The sequence below is a fragment of the Sphaeramia orbicularis genome, chromosome 9 (assembly GCF_902148855.1).
Source record: "Sphaeramia orbicularis chromosome 9, fSphaOr1.1, whole genome shotgun sequence".
Classification (NCBI taxonomy): Eukaryota; Metazoa; Chordata; class Actinopteri; order Kurtiformes; family Apogonidae; genus Sphaeramia; species Sphaeramia orbicularis.
The window spans coordinates 20,490,262-20,508,003 of NC_043965.1; the positions used below are offsets into that span (position 1 = coordinate 20,490,262).

Sequence of the window (17,742 nt, forward strand, 5' to 3'; positions counted from 1 at the left end):
AAAAACAAACCTCAGATTAAAGTTGAGGGTTATTATGTCAGAAACAGAGGAAACTGCTAAAAAAGTGACTTTTTCAGTAAAATATATCATTAATTGAACATAAACCAAGCATTTACATCCACTCCATGGGTTTTACTGGTGAATTAATGTTGTAGAAGATGACGGTGTTTCCACATTCACTACGGAGCCTCTGAACGTCCAAATGGGTCATATCTGATGACCATGAAAAGATGACAAACTGCATTTTACACCAATTATTTACATGTATTGATAGGATTAATGGATCAACAGGTATTTAACATTTTAGATCAGTAGATGGTTTTGGTCGGTGATGGATATTTGGGTCTTTATGGGTTACAAATGGACACAAGGTGAATGGTGAATGGTGATCCATGGGCAGCACTTGCACTTAGTCTATGTTCTTTCATTTCAAAGCTGGTGTTCAGTCACATGATGCTTGCAACAGTTTGCTGAATCCACTCACTTGATGTAGAAATGGATGAACTCATAATCTCTGGAGATTCAGATTCTTTATTTGTCATTTAAACATTCCTATCATACATGTCATTTAAAAAAAATATGACGATGCTTTGGGTTCTAAAAACACACAGATAAAACACTTGTAGACAGAGTAAAATAGTCAATATAAAAATCCATAAATAAATAATGCACACGATAAAATCTGTGATAAAAAGAAATAAACTGTACTCATCTGATGTTAAAAAGTATTGCACTGAATATAGCCCAAGTCAATATTACACAGTGCATTTGAGATCTCACTGTATATTGCACTGTTTATCTGTGACGTTTATGTGTGTTTAACAGTCTGACAGCAGTTGGGTAAAAACTGGCTCACTGTCATGCACGTTAAGACTTCTGTATCTTCATCCTGAGGGCAAAAGAGAGAACGGTTCATGACAGGTATGGGTGGGGTACTTGGTGATCCTCAGGGCACTGTCACTGTAGCAACACAATCAACTCAAAAACTCATTGCTCCTTCATATGTCTTTTAATCATATCCAGACTCCAAACTGGTGTTATTTATCTTTTTTTTTTTTTTTTTTTTAAAGCAGGTGCCCTCTTTGATTAACTTCATCGTAACTGCAGAGTGGAGTGCATTAGCAGGTGTCTGACACACTGGCTTTAAAGCCAGGAACGCCGCTCTCAGGTCAGGCAGTGTTATTCCCCTCAAGCCTGTGCTCACACCACAGATCCCTTTGACTGTCAGAAAGTGCATTACCATTGATCATATGAAAAAGGACACTGTTCCTGTGGAATAACACTCCATTGAAAAAAACATGGAGAAATTGTGTTTGAACATAGAAAAGACTGTATTTATGGATCATATTTGACAACACTGAATTTAGTGGTTTTATAGTAGTTTTTCAGTTGGTATCCCTGGAGAATGTATAATAAAGAGTGCAGAAAATGGAACCTCCTCAACGGATGCACCCTCTCCCATATCCTCCATCTGTGTTTTTCCTTCTTCTGCTACTCCACCTTCCCTTTCCCAACTCTCTTTCCGCTCTCAGCTGATATCTTCTCTACCCAGCTGGCCTCCCTGGAGGCAGACAGAACCCTTATGATGCACCACACTTGGCATATATATCCTCTGGTTATCGAGCAGAGAGCAATGCAGGCTGTTCACATGATTGATGAGCAAATGGGATTTTAATTCAGTTACTCAGCCGTCACCCTGTGGCCATATCTGCATGTCAGCCTTCCTTATTTGGAAAGCTCCTTTATTGGAAACAATGAGAGACCTGAAGACGAATTTCTAAGCTAGCTGGCATTTCAGTCTCGTTGATGATCTTTCAGATTTTCTTAGTTTCATTTCAGATGTATTACAATGTTTTTTGTTGGGTTTTTTTTGTTTTTTTTTACGAAAGTTGTCTTTACTCCATGAAAACTAGAAACAGATTTACTGCTCATTTGAACAGTCAGAGGTGTCACATCCATTTAAATAATTCTAAAGAGAAACAAAAGTGTCTCTTTAAGAAGTGGTTTCAAGGTAATGCGTAAATTCTTCCCTGCATTCTTTCTACTCTGCCGATTTTTGCAGTTGTCAATCTGTTTCTCTGCCTCAGCGTGCCATGCGTTAGTGGGAGAAACTGTGGTCTTTTGTACTTTTACGCATTTTTTAAATTGTTTTTGTCACTTTGTAGCAATGCAGTCCTCTTGAAGTTACTAGTAATTTAAACTTAACCAGGCTTGCATTGAGCCATTTTCATTTAACATTCATGGCAAGGTGTTATAGCACTTATGCCTTCAAGCTAGAAAGTAGAAGGTTTGATTCCCAGTCGGACTGTAGCTGCTGAAAGAAGGCACAGTTATTCCCTGTTATTTCAGGTCCTGCTCCTTTTATCCATAAAATGCACTTTGCGTTTTTTTCTTATGCAGTTTTCTCTAAGTTTTGCTTTGCACAACTAAAGCGTTTTCTCCCTCTCCTTTTCGAGGTATCTGTCTGTGCAGATAAATCCTTTTTTAATTTACACAGGTTTGGAGATATTTGACTGTGGCATTCCTGCTCCCGCTGAAATACCAGATGGGTGAATGTAATTTCAGATGAGAAATGACACTAAAATAATTCACCAACAAATTTCTGCTACCTTGTGACTTACTTTTTTAATCCATCGAGCAAGGTACAAAAAGATTTTTTTGAAACTATTTTTTACTATGTGTTCAAACACTGAAACAGCAATGAAGAAATCTAATAAAAAAAAAGAACCTACCATCTGCCAGAGTGCCTTCGTTTGGAGAAATCGTATTTATTTAAAATTGAGTTTCACAATCCTGTGGGATACTGCTGTTCTGAAGTAGTTTGAAACCTATAATGTCCATTTTTGTGTCACCCCCTGTCATCTTAAATTATGGCTCAGTACCCAATCAGAACTTTCAATTATAGAATTCATGGATGAGCTTTTGTGCCCTTTAAGATAAACTGGATATTTTGGGATGGATATAACTAGTCCATTTTCTGATCCTTAATGGGCATCAACATGTCAGACTGCCACATTGGCCTCAGCACATTTCTCTGCACACTAATGATCCATCGCAATCTCTTTTGTGTGTCTTTTGCCTTGGTGTGTGAATATTTTCAAAGTCTTATGAGTGTGAGCATAAAGTAAAGCTTTACTGAGCTCAAAGCCTTAGAAGATATCCGTGCATTGCAGGCAGGGAGCCACAAAGACGCTTTATAAACTTGTGTATTTTTCAATAGCTTTTTACTTTTTTTCTTTTTACAGCTTTCTAGTGTAGGTACTGTAAGTGAGAGAATAACAGTAATGCTACCATGTCTTTCCATCTCTTTAAATAAATTATGTGTTTTTGACTGTTTTGTGTAGCAGGATTCATTTATAATTCTTTTCCTCTGCTACTTTTCAAAACCATAAGTAAAGGTGTTGGGTTGGGTTCAGTTTTGTTGTCAACTGTTCCTTTGGGTCTAACCTTCATTTAACGATGCACCTGAAATCTTAGTTAATCTATTTCTCTTCTCCATTTGTCAGGGTAAGATGGTAAAAGGAATGGGAGGAGCCATGGATTTGGTGGCGAGTGCTGGAACGAAGGTGGTGGTAACCATGGAGCATTCTGCAAAGGTTTGTATACACGTGAGATTATGGAAGCCCACTCTCATTTGTGTCAACGGCATGCCTGTTCAGCTAACATTACTTTTACAAATTACCCCCAATGACTCCTTGTCTTTCACAGGTATCCAGGTTATATTAAATTGGCAATTTTCTTTTCCTGTGTTAGTACCACCATAAGCAATTCTAGTATCCGCTTCCTGCAATAACAAGTGTGAGTGTTATGACTGATTAAGGATAATTGTGTTAATGGATTGCGTAATGCCTCTTTACCAGAGCACCATTTCATCTTGATGAGGTTCTACACACAAGCCATCTCCTGTTTGTTCATCTTCAGCTAATTTAAATCCAAATCTAGAATTGGACTTGCCGTTGTTGGACCAGCTGATTACTGAAACTAGTATATCAGCCAGAGTTGAACAACCCAATAGGGCTTCTGACAATCGCAGTAACCAATACGGCTGAACTGGTTTACTTTTAGAAAGTCCAGACTGATATGATGCAAGGGCAATGTAACGTTCTGTATTCACAGAAGCATGCTGTTTTTTGCTAATGGGAGCCTGTCTGGCGCCCAGCTATAGTCCAGATGGTGCAGCAGGTGAGCATAAATTTACTGCTCTGAAGCCTGTTTTCATTCATGATGGGGCAGGGAGAGGAAATGTGTGATGTATGATGGGTGCTTCTTAAACAGCGTCCAAGGCGCTGGGATATGCACTTGTTCTTAAAGATGACTGGTGGGGAAGTAGACACACACCTTCATAGATTATCTGCTGTGTATCCTTGGGGTAATAGATGGGTCTACACAACCAGCTGTATCCCTGGATATATGACACTTGAAGTTACATCCCAGCAAATATTTGAGACACTGACATGACAGACCTGCTTCACTGGCGTAACTGAATAAATGACCTTTTTTATTCCTTTTTTTTTTTTTTAACTAGCTGCCCTTTTCTTTCAGGGAGGAAAACACAAAATATTGGACAAATGCATCCTGCCTTTGACAGGGAAGCAGTGTGTGGATCGGATCATCACGGAAAAAGTATGTAAAACTGTTTGTTTAATTTGCATATTTATATTTTCAAGCCTTCTTCAAACTAAATCAGAAATGGCAGGAGGTGGAAGGCATGAAAGAATAATGGCCTATTAGTCAGAATGTTTGGCTGCTTACTCATGGTTACTACACTCACCAGTATATACTATAGTAAGACTGCAGGCAAAGGACCCTAATCTGAATTATTTTTATCTGTTTTATTTATTTATTTATTTTTCTCCAAATAAGTGACTCCCTACACTTGTAAAACGGATGGGGCAGGGGGGTGAATATCAGAGAAAAAGTAGTATCTGCTATTACTTTGCTCCCTTCAGGGGTCACCACAGCAAATCATCTGCTTCCATCTGACCCTGTCCCATGCATCTTCGTCTTTCACACATACTATCTGCACGTCCTCCTTCACCACATCCATAAATCTCCTCTTTGGTCTTCTCCTTTGCCTCCTGCCTGGTAGCTCCATCTTCGTTATCCTTCGCTGGCTTTCACTGCACCTCAACTTATAAATGAATGTGTTAACACGACTTCAGCGGCCTCAATATATCAGTGTGTTGTTTTTTTGTGTTTTTGGGTTAGTTGTGGACAATGACTAGTTGATGCTGGTATTTAATTTTGTCCACGTTTTTTTTAAGTAATGTGAACAGCCAAACAAAGCAACAAATCTGAACTGGACACTAAGGATTGGAGCTAATATTTCCTGTAGATGAGTAAGACTTTGGGCCTGGATGCAGATGAGGACATTGTGCATTGGGTTTATTTAACTTTGTAGCATAGAAATATTATTTCTGCATTATTGGGAGCATTTTTCACACAATATTGGTATAAGTGTCATCTTTGTTTTTTACAGTTTATTATTGTGTAATAATGAGGTGTAGAAGGGGATTCTTACTAACCAGCATTCTATACAAGGCTAATTAGTATTGTGCAGACGGCAGGAGAATGTTCTGTTACTGTACTTTCCTGGGTAGCTGTGTGTTCAACTGTTTGTACTTTCCCTGCCTAAAATAGATTGTTACACCTGCAGTTATTGAGCCTTTACACAGTGTAAACAATTCTATACTCACCTGCAGATTTGGCAAGTTTGTACACAGATCCCTGATTGATTAACGTTTTGTGTTCTATTCCCCCTGAGGGTTTATCCCACTGACTTTTTTTACCCTAAGTGTCCCTCTGGCTTCATCCAGCATGTAGTAATTGTGAGTTACAGTGAAATATTTTGGCAATTTTTGGAAAGGTTACCAATGTAGTATTCTTATCTCGGTGTCATGTGTTCAATACTTCTATTTAATTCAAAGTTTTATTTGCTTTGTATTTCACCCTCATATTTTTAGATGCTTTCTCCATAAGTTGAGAGATGACTCTTTACATTGTGTGACAATTTCCCACCAAGATTGACTCCATAACTAAAACAAGTGGTGCCAGGCACAACAAACCCCACCCCTCCCACTCACTGTAGCTTATTTTTGCATCGATCCATCTGATGTCAGCATATCAGTTGCCTCTATATCTGTGCCAAGTTTGAAGTAAATTGAAACAAAATTGATGTTTTTATAGACATGTGAAATTTCACCCATTATAAGTAAATGGGAGAAGGAAAAGGATTTTAAAACTTTAGAAAAATTTTGAACTTTGACCTACTTTTCCCAAAATGTAATGAGATCTATTCTGGGTCACTGGCAATCTATAAACCAAATTTTGTATGAATTCAATCAATAGTTTTGCTGCTAGAGTGTTAACAAACAAAGAAACAAACCGAACCACAAACAATACCCCTTGCCTCCCCTTCGGGGGGCGGGGTAACAATGCATATGCAGTTATTATATGTATAGCAATTATGTCCCGAATATGGTGACAAATTGTGACACTAAGTACAATCAAACATGAAATCATACATGTATATTATGTCTTCATCTCAAAACTGTACTTTCTCACAGACTTCAACAGACACACAAGCAAAAAACCAGCCACACAGCAGTTGGTGATCCAATAGTGATATGGGTGGGAGGAAATTACATTTATTCAATTAGGATTCATTTAGTCTGATTTCAGTAAGGCAGCTGGTTATTGATCTTGTTATTTATTTATTTATTTTTTTAATTTTCCTGGTTGGGGTTGGGTTTCTAATTATGCGTTTTGTTGATACTCCCATCCTGCCTCGTGGCCCCTTGTAATGTTGTTAATTCTTATTCTATGTGACATGTTAGTCACATCTTATACTCTCTTGTTGCGTGGCTTGGGCACTTGATTGAAAAGTTTTACAAGACAAACGAGCATTTAACAAATTCTAGGGAATGTTTTGGACAAGAATGATTGATCCATTAAAGTCTGCTCTGACATAAATCTTCACTGAGATGCCTTTGAGCTTATTGTCAAATCAAATAAAGTACAAATCAATACTATTTTGACAGTATTTATTGTCAATTGTCACATCAAACTAGACAGATAGTACTTGTAAACAAATCACTGTTGCTCTCTCAATACAGTCACCCATGGCAGATACCACTAGTCAACTGGTCATGATTTTGTTACCTGAAGAAAAATGCCAGATTTTACCTTAATCAGGTACAAAGATTCCAAATCTGAAATCAGAACTTTCCATCATATCATAGCATTTTAGTGATGCACATGCCAACATAGGCACATGCCTATTAGCAACACATCACACTAGTGTTGTTTGTATTTAAGTTCTTCCTGATCTGAAATCTTTCAATAACTGAAAGAACAATTTGGTTCAGCCTGACAGAGATCTCTGAGATTGTGCAGTTTTTATGGGTATGGGTATTGGGTATGGGGTATTGTAATCATTTTGTCATCTGTCCATCCATCCGTCCTGTCTGTCCATTCAACGACATAATCACATAATCTGAAGAATCCATTGAGATATTTGCAACCAAATGTATACTGTGGATGCATCTTGGTACGGAGTAGAAGCCTATTGAAAATACTTTTTCAAGGGAAATGGCCTTGTGTTGTGTGCAGTTATAATATCTGAGTACTTTCAAATATAAATATGTATGTAATAAGTTTCACACAAAGACAATCTAATCTAAATTATGGGGCAGTACCTTTCAACAGAAGCTTACGTTATATTTGGCTGAGGGGTCCTAAAAGTACGCAGCATGTTATATTATCATTATACAACACCTGCTGTCATTCAGTACAACTGTAACTGTGTACAACAACTGTCTGTTGCCAAGGCTGTAGTCGAGCTGCAGTGAACTGAAAGGCGTGAATAGCTTAACCTGACAACAAAAGAAAGGTATGACTTCTTTCCATTAGAAGTTGTTTTTTGAACAGTGAGGGGTACTAGCCAAACATGACAGAAATATGTGCACAGATCTCTTAAAAATCTTGTTCACTGTCTATTAGGGGAGGCACAAAACCCTGACCATGTCTGTGTCCTCCTTTTGGAATTACAAGGTATTTTGCTTCCACCCTATCAGTCGTTTTTGTGTGCTCATTCAGATTTGTGCTTATAGATAATTATAGCTAGAATCTTCTATGACAAGTCCAAAGTGGTGCAAAGCTGGAAGCTTAAATTTTCTTTGGACTCCAGATTGGAGAATTCATTGTTGATTCCATATTCTCCTCAAAGCTCAGTGCTTCGGTACTAACAGCTTGGGATTCCTATTTACAAGTGGTGCAAAATGTTCTGGCTAACCATAGCACCCCAAATTCTGAGCAACTAGTTGAGGACATGATAAAAGAATATGAAGAGATGCAGAATGTTACTCAAATTCTCAAACTTTTTGTTTTTTTTTCCACCCAGTTTGGATGATGTAAGTGTCGAACAAGGTGAACAATTTAAAGATGTTTCTGAAATAGATACTAGAAACCAAATGCAATTTAACCCCAGTATGAAGGATATTACTGTCACTCCAGCACTGTCACTGCCCACAAGCACAAAAGACCATGTCTGAAACATTTTGGAACAATTCTGAGCCAAGCTGATGATCTCTGGTACTGAGGCTTTTTCCTCATTGGACCTGATGCTCACATCTATAAGTTAATGTGACTGGTTTAGTACATATTATCTCTTGATTGTGAATACACGATAAGGGGCACTGACCTAAGATTGGAATATGAGTGTTTGTTTTTTGCATGTTCATAAATCAGACCCCTGCTGGAGGAATTCCTATTTCATATTTGGAATCAGAATGCCAGTTTCAATCAAGATCAGAGGTTTTTCCTCCAGTAGCAAACAAAGTTTTCTTTTGTTGCCCAGTGTATTCAGGTGACCTGAAATTCTCATTACCTCTGAGGTTAAACTGAATAAAGAAATGTTTACCTTACCTGATATAATCCTCCTTAAAGTGATGTGTTGTCTCACCTGGGAGCAAACACTATGAAAGGAAAAACTGACAGTGTGAGGAGGAGCGGGAGTATTTTTGAATAAAATTCCCCTGGCTTTAGTAAATCCAGTCAAATGGGATTTTAATCACCGACGTTTCACTTAAGGCTATTCCGTACTTATTCCAAGAATACTGTAAGATGTTCTTGTAAAGGTGGAATAAGGTGAGTGCAAGTTGGAAACTGCAATTATGGAGAAAGGAGGTGGTAGAAAACCTGAGATGTATAGCTGCTGTTTGTAAAATAAATAAATCAAATGTGCAGGAGGTAAGAATGTGAAAGGTTCAGTGGATAGAGGAGCTCGGTGCCAGTGCAGTTTTGTGTCCTTTCCCTCGGTGGTCAGTTCCCTCTAACCCTCTGGTACTGACTGCTTTTGGAGTCACTCTCTGAAAACATGACCTGTCAGGGGCACAGTCCAACAGTGGCTTTCTGTCCTCTTTCCCCCACTGTCTGTCCTTATCTGCTCAGCTTGCTTTTGTTATGATTACACAACAATTCATAGCGAGCAGATTTCTGTCAACATTTATAAAGGTTAAAGCTTTTTTGACGGCCCTGCCAGCGATGGTACCACCTCCTCTGCTCGACCTTCCTCATTTCATCTCCTGCTGCTTTCTCTCCTTCACTCTCCATTAGCATTCTCTTCTCTTGTTACATCCCCAGCCTTTTTGCTTTCTCCTTAATGACTTCAGTACATACTTTCAACCATTCATAACTTCTCTTATTTTCTTCTATCCCTCAACATATTGTCATTTCCTCTTTATGTCCATCTGGATTTCTGTCTTTTCCACATTATCTAGATGAGGCTATGTTAAAAACATATGCTTGGATGCAGAATGTCATCCAAAACTACTGACTCCACTCACCTTGTTTTTTTTTTTCTCCATACAGTTTTTGTGATGTAAGTGATGAGCATGGTAAATGATTTTATCCAGATATTTCTGAAAGAGAAACCAGGTACCAAGGGGCTTTAGCCCAAACTTGGAGGTTATTGTTGGTTCCTATGATGGGAAACTGTTACAACCTACAAACACAAGAGACAGTGTCTGACACATTTTGGAACAATTTGAATCCAAGCTAAGGGACTCTGCTTCTTAGATTTATTCTTTGTTGGGCTTGATGTTCATATGTTTGAGCATGTAATCTTCAGGTTGTGAATACTCAATGAAAGGTGTTGGCGCAAGATTGAAAAAAAAAAGGGGTTTTTTTTGTTCTTTTTTTTGTTTTTTTATCCAGGTCACATAGCTCAAAATTTAGCTAGATTTGGAATCAGCACACCTAATTTAGTTAAGATCAGATGTGTTTTTCCTTTAGTAGCAGTGCAGAGTGCAATCTCTGGTGTAACACTATAGATAAATGTCTTATTTGTTAATGGGCAGAAGGCAGAAAGGTGAATATCAGCAAATGTTCAGCTGATATACACTGCCCAGCAAATATACAATATTTTAATATTGATAACAGGACCCATTCATTGCGGCCTCCTTTATGCCATGGGGTATTTATGCAGTGGCATACAAATATCACAACATTTCATAAACACCTGATGTTTATTTAAGAAAAGAGAAGTTAATCACTGTATCAGTTACAGTTAAAGAGCATGTTGCAGCTGAAACATTGATAATTGCAGTAATTATCCAATGGAATCTTACTTTTGAAAAGAATTTATATATGTATTTATGTATTTATTGATTTTTTTGTTTATTCATTTATTTATTAGGTTAGGGTGTGCATGTTGGTGCATCCCTAGTTTCCTTTCCAGTAAACAAAGTATCTACAACAGTATGTCAGTTCTGTCGAATATTGCTTGAATTCTCATTTGTTAATCTTTTTTTTATGTCATAAAAGCCAGTGAAATTGTTTCATTTTTTATGCAATACAGAGTGTAATAATCAGCAGAGGAAACATACAGTCCTTTGCAATACAAACCCTGTGGCATTTAGGGCCTGTAATAAACCTGCTAATGATTATACTAAATTAGTTCTTCAGTGCTTACTAATTGCTTATTTTGTTTCCAAAATAGAGCAGTAACTGAAGCCTTCAGAAACTGCCAGAAAATATTATTTTCCCTCCACACAGGCAAATGTTCAAGCAATGAAATACAGAGTATATTTTTATCAGCAGTGCATTCTTGCTGGCTTGCAATGTCCACAAGCTATGGCAATTCAAGTGTTTTCCTAAATAGAGTTGCTATCTTTGATTTAAAACCCAAGGTGGTAGGGAACCTGTTGCCTCAGGCTGTGTCTCTGCAGCTGCTCTATAAGGCTGGGTCTTTTTGGCACCATGCTGCCATTTGTTTCATCTTAACCACCTTACCCTGTTTACAGCCTGTTCTGCTTGCAGCACTGTTGCTGAATGGTGCATTGTGAATGTTTTCATGTTCATTGCATGTACATGGAGTAAATCATTTCACTTCATAAGGCTGCTGTCTTAATATAGTATGTCTCTTACTGTTTCCCTTGTCAACAGTTATACAGAAACAGTATTTTACAGTTTTAAATAGTGAAGTAGAAACCTAATTGCCCACTCGTTCACGGACATAGCAGAACAACTCCTGAATTATTCAATTACCATAATAGTCCCCGAAAAAGTGTTATCTGTGGTATTGTAGCAATGACAGCGATGTCAGTGACAGCAGTTATTATTCTCTCAAAAAAAAAGTTCTGTAATGATCCCACTGTGAGTTTTTAATGCCAAATCGACACCGTATAATTATTGTAATGCAACTGGCGTTTGAAGCATGTGAAGTGTATTTATAAGGGGGTTAACATAGTCAGTTCTGTTAGACATGTCCATCTGTTACTCTCATTTGTCTTACACATTGGGCTTGTCTGGATGGTGATGGTGTATTATTTTTATTATTAGGACTTCTCAGCCCACTCCTACCCAAACAACACATGGGGTAGACTGGCAGCTTTTTCATGACTAACTTGTTTCACTTCGGTTAATGACGGTAATGGCTTCGAAGCCTGTGAGAAAGGTGACTCATCAGCGTTTTGCAATAAAAAAGGCTAATTTGTAAAGTGTAAATTTCCAAAAGTGGGTCAGCAAATGGTGTTTAAATCTACTCTGACATTTGTGTTTCTTGGCCTTATCTGTTCTGAGCAGGTAGTGTGAGCTCGTGTTGACATTACAAAGCACCTGCTGTATCTGCACACTGTTGTTGCACCTGAGTAAGGTTACTGACCCCCACTGGTGATTTCTGAATTATTTAATTTCTTTTTAATCACCAGAGGCCCTTGTCACAATTAGAGATGCTTGTTGGTGTCAGCGTTGCCAATAGACCCCTGCTCATTGTGATGTTCTATCTGTCTTGCTATGTTGGAGTGAGATATCTGCCTCCTGCCCTGTCATTGTGTGTATGGACCTAATGAGCTCAGAGTGTTGACAGCCTCTGCCTCGATGCAAGTGCGGTTTAGCTTGTCATTCCCCGCTGAGAAAAGCAACAGGACCGGGATCAGTTGTGCCTGGTCTGTCTTACATGCATTGTATGCGTAAATAAGCTTAATGATGTCATTCCACTCCCTGTCTAAATGGATGGTTGTATATGCTGTATATTGTACCGCAGCTGCATGATTTCACACCTGCATTGTGACGCAACAGACTTTTGTAAAATATTAATATCCCATTTGATTGGAAACATAATTTGTGATCCCTAATCAGGGAATCTATACCCATTGTCTGTGGTCCGTCTTGTAAGTTTCTAATCTAATGTGTAATGTTTTTACATATTTTTTTCATATTCTTTGTCCTTCATATCCTCTTATGTTCTGGTGTGTGTGTGAGAGAGAGAGAGAAAGAGAGATTTGGCATGTATGTGTATTTATGTGATTATATAATGTGCACATAAAATCAACATTGTATACTTATGCCATTTTGTATACCTGTCATCTGTGTTTACTGCCGACTGAAGTTGGGATCAGATTACAGTGTCGTATTGTAATTGTATTATTTTTGTTTACCACCACAGCTGCAACACAGCACTATTGGCCAAGACATATTTCCCTATTGGGACAAAAAATTATATCTTAATTTTAATCTTGTTGTTATGCTTCAAATATATTTGAATCTGACAGTAAGTAAAAAATAATGTACATCTCTTCATATATATATATATATATATATATATATATATATATATATATATAATACGTGTGTGTGTGTGTGTGTGTGTGTATATATATAATATGTGGACAGCCCAATTTAAAAAAAAAATAATAATAATAATAATAATTATCTGTGTGGAATTGAGTTGTAAGGCTGGCATTTGAACACAGTCTGATTTGAATAAAATTTTTGTACGTCTCAAAGCATACTTTGATGCAATCAAAGTATTTTCCCCCACATGATGATTCTTAAAATGATAAAGTCCAGAGTTTTCCATCTACCTTCTATTGGCTGTGCATCATGCTTATCCAGCTCCAGCGGAGACACGGGTCATTTTATGCAGAAAGGCATCTTAATAATAGCAAAGTAGGAAATGACAAGCACAGAAAATTACAGTGTTGAGGATCAGAAATTTAAATACCACACACTTAGTTCAAGTAAGGATAAAAAAAACTGAACTTTTGAAAGTTTCTTTCAAGAAATAAGCCCGAATTCACTCAGTTTATCTTTTACAGATTTCATTGTATTGATGTATTGATTGGTTTGCTTTATCATTTACGCTATAAAGGAGAAACAATTTCTTAGTTTTTATTTTTAGAAGTTTAAAACATTGCCTGTCATTGCAAATGATACACCCTGCTATTTAACCAAAATAGCAATAAAAATGCTCAATAATTTGCAATTGTCTAGTTGGTGCCCTCACGGTCACCATCATGAATAATGAATGCGTCACCAATAATTACTGTGATTTTGTAATTTATGGACGACACTGAAGTGGTACTCTGCCTGTTTCCTGTTGTTCTCTTTGCTGGGGTGGGGGGGCGGGTTGCCATTACTTTCAGGTCACTTTTATAATTGAGGACCCCCAAGTCCTCATCGGTGACCCCAGCGACAGCACATAACCAGGTTCAAACATATTAAACAAAACGTTCTTTCTGTGTCCTGTTCACCAGGCCGTGTTTGATGTGGATAAGACAAAAGGCTTGACTCTCATTGAAATATGGGAGGGACTCACTCCTGACGATATCAAGGCATGCACCGGCACAGAATTCGAGGTGAGTGACAGAATAACTTCACTGAAAGGATTCGCATCTACTTCTATCTATTTTCAAGAGATGCAATCATTAAACATCTGCTTTGTCTGTTATCTTCTAGGTGTCTCCAAACCTGAAGCCGATGCAGCAAATCTAGATGGTTTTGCACCGGAATGTTAGAAGTATTTTTTTGGTTTGTGTCATTTAATTTCTCTGTGATAAACATCGGGAGGTTTTAAAGTCTGGAACTTTTCAGATAAGCTTATAAAACACAAATGCTCCATTCAGTCAGTTCAGTTATCAGCATGCAAATATCGGGAGATGACAGAGCATTACAACTGATACCATGCAGAGTTATTAGTTTTTTTACTCATGTTGGTGCAGTTATACCAAATAATAAGTCTCTGTTTTGTTTGAAATGCAAATAATTTCATGTGTACTGCCAACAAAAACACACATACACATATACAATAACTCTGAATGTAATTTATCTTGTGAATCATTCAATCGTAACTGTAACATTGGCAGAGAACTGAAGGTTATAGTTGATAGGAGTTAGATAACAAATTTGTGTATAGGTCAAGTGATTCATCTTGTTTTTTGCGTCTTCCCTGGTTAAAAAAATATAAGGCAGATATGACCTGAGCCTGACTGAAACATGTCTTTAATCATCACTTCAGACAAACTGTACGTTGGCTTTCTTTTTTTTTTTTTTTTTTTTTTTTTCATGTTTCAGAGTTGGAGAGAAATAGATTTGTTTCGGTAGAAAACATAACGCCTTAATATTTTTTTACCCAGATATTTCCCGTCCTCTCTGCTTTTGTATATAGAACACAATACCAACCTCTGTGCTGTGTTAAACAACTGGAATTGTGTTTCTCACTAATGATGGTCTCACTTTGAAAGATTTCATGAGTGAAAACAACTCTTATCTAAAAAAAAAAACCCAACCTTTTTTTTTTTTGTATATTGCAATAAATCTGACCACAAAATGATTGAAAGCAAATGACTTCTTTGAGCGTGATGGCTTCTGACACTCTACAGGTTAGTGTTTTCTATATATGGATGCTGGTCTTACATTGACATTCTTGATGTGATTTCTCCACTCGACTAGAAAGGCGCTGCTATTACCTTAGGGCTGTTACATAACTCACGAATTCAGCCAGTGGGCTTTTGGTCTCAAGAAGATCAACTAGGTTGGATCATCAAGCAGAAAAATGGAAGAAAGTGACAGGGGCCATTGCCACCGGCTATTTGTGTTAATCCAGCACATCCCCTTATGAGTCAAAGCAGAGTGGTACCCTATAAGCCTACATATTTTTAACCTACTTCTTAAACTGCGACTGGAACTCTGTGGAAGGGATTTCAGGAACATGGCACAGTTTCAGCGTGTTTGTGCATGAACACTACATGAACCTTTGCTTTTGTTGCTGCGAACAAAAAACATTAAAACGTGACTCATTTTTCTTTCAACGGCGGTCGAGTTTGTAACATAAGATGATGTCAGACAGAGCGAGTACTTGTAAACTGGATAGCAACAAAAGATATTCCACAGTGCCTACAGTATTATTATAAACACTCATGGTAGAAAATTTATTTCAGACTAATCTCAATAAATGGTGTTGTATGTCACGCCAGTTCCCATGGCATTTGGTGTGCTATATCTATGCATTTTCGTGTGTTATTCAACGCCATTTGATCGCGCGTCAATTTACTCCAAGATCTCTGGTTAACATAACCCTAACTCCTAATCCTAGGCAAGGCAAATTTATTCGTATAGCACATTTTATTCACGGGGCAATTGACAGTGCTTTACAAAAATGGAAAAGAAACAGGTTAAAAACACACAATTACAATTAAAACATAATCAGTAAAACATAAATAATAATCAGTTAACCCTTTCATGCATGAATTATGAGAACCAGTGTCAAGATTTTTTTTCCTGAAGATTTTGTTCCTCTTTAGGCATAACAAAAAAAAACAAAAAACAATGCGATTGAATTGTTTTTAATGAACCTATTCTTCATGGAGTTACAGAAATGTCCACTCAGCTGGATACCATGTATTTAATTTTTGAAGCAAAGAAACATGTATTTAAAACGCAATATCAGAAAGTTATATACTGTGTGAAAACTAGGAAATAAAAACATTTTTAATGCAGCTAATCTGATGTTTTGTCACACATTTTATCATATTCTAATACTACTTATTACTCACTTCCTGGAGATAATGTACCCCCCCCCCCACACACACACACACACACAAAAAGGTTTTGTTTAAGAAAAGTTATTACAGTCTAATAACATTTAGCAATTGAATATACACTCAAACATGTTACTGCAGATCAGGTTTATCAAGTTACAGTAATTGTATGAGATGGTGCGTAAGTATTCACTGTGTTGGGTGATATGCAACTAAAACAACAAAACTCATGAATATATGAGAGAACAGCTGTAGAATAGCTGTCCACTGTAGTAACCGCAATGCATGAAAGGGTTAAAACAAAGCAAAAGAGAAGAGTGCAGATAGAACCCTTAAATTTGATATGGACATATTTCTTGAAAGATGGGGCATTCTTTTCCTTTTACCCATCAAAACATGAATCGATGAAACTTCTGGCACATTGGGCCCCGCGTTTCCTTGGAAAAGTCTGGAACAACATTCACCTTAAAGCCTGCACCCAAAACACTTCAGTTGGAGACCTTAAGCCGTCGTTGAGGGATTGGGGGAGGTGGGTGTTGAGGCTGAGATTGTCGAGAGGGACAAGGTGGAATTTTGGGAGAAAAGATCAGTGTGGCATTTGACACATCAATTCTGGTTGGACAGGGGGCTAGTAACGGCGTGAACATACACGTGGAAAGCTTATAATGCATACAGATAACACAGTAATTAAAAGTGGTGTGTATATTTACATAAGTCATGATACCATGTTGGTTATTGTAACACATAATGCATCTATTTCTGACGGGGGACCGTTCTGTGTGGATTTTGCATGTTCTCCCCGTGTTTGCGTGGGTTCTCTCTGGGTACTCAGGCTTCCTCCCACCGTCCAAAGACATGCACTTAACTGGATAATCTAAATGGTCCAAAGGTGTGAATGTGAGAGTGATTGGTTGTTTGTCTCTATATATCAGTCCTCCGATGAACTGCCTGGGATAGGCTCCAGCTTCCCTGCGACCCTCTCAAGGATAAAGCGGTTCAGAAGATAAATGAATTAGTGAATGTTTTGACTTTAACCCTATATAGGACACTCAGAAATACTCTGAAATTCTAAATTTCAACCTTAGTGTGTCATTGTAGGACCTAACAAGACTTTATGACTTTTGGAAATGTTTCAAAATGTTTTATTGTCATGTAGAAAATCAAAGTCAATGAAGTTACCATATTTGGTTCCTTACCCGTAAGTGACAAAAACAAAATAAATCCAAGAAGTATATATAAAAAAAAAAATGCAAGAAAAACACATCTAAGGTGAAAGGAACAAGTTTTAGAACATTAGAACATCACTTTTAACAACATTTTTACATGTTTACTGTATGGTGTCCTTGAATGCCAAGAAAGGTGCCTATAAATAAAATGTATCATTATTATTATTATCATTATTATTATTATTATTATTATTAAC

At 37.4% G+C, this 17,742-nt stretch overlaps 1 protein-coding gene across 1 annotated transcript in view; it reads left to right on the top strand.

The window, feature by feature from the left end:
- Positions 1 to 15,123, top strand: part of oxct1a (3-oxoacid CoA transferase 1a) — a 54,567-nt gene extending 39,444 nt beyond the window's left edge. Inside the window, exons 14-17 of the mRNA XM_030143081.1 lie at positions 3,507 to 3,596; positions 4,543 to 4,623; positions 14,037 to 14,138; positions 14,239 to 15,123. Coding sequence (XP_029998941.1) covers positions 3,507 to 3,596; positions 4,543 to 4,623; positions 14,037 to 14,138; positions 14,239 to 14,274 — 309 coding nt within the window. The 3' untranslated portion in view covers positions 14,275 to 15,123. The remainder of the gene's footprint in view (positions 1 to 3,506; positions 3,597 to 4,542; positions 4,624 to 14,036; positions 14,139 to 14,238) is intronic.
- Positions 15,124 to 17,742: the final 2,619 nt, after the last annotated feature.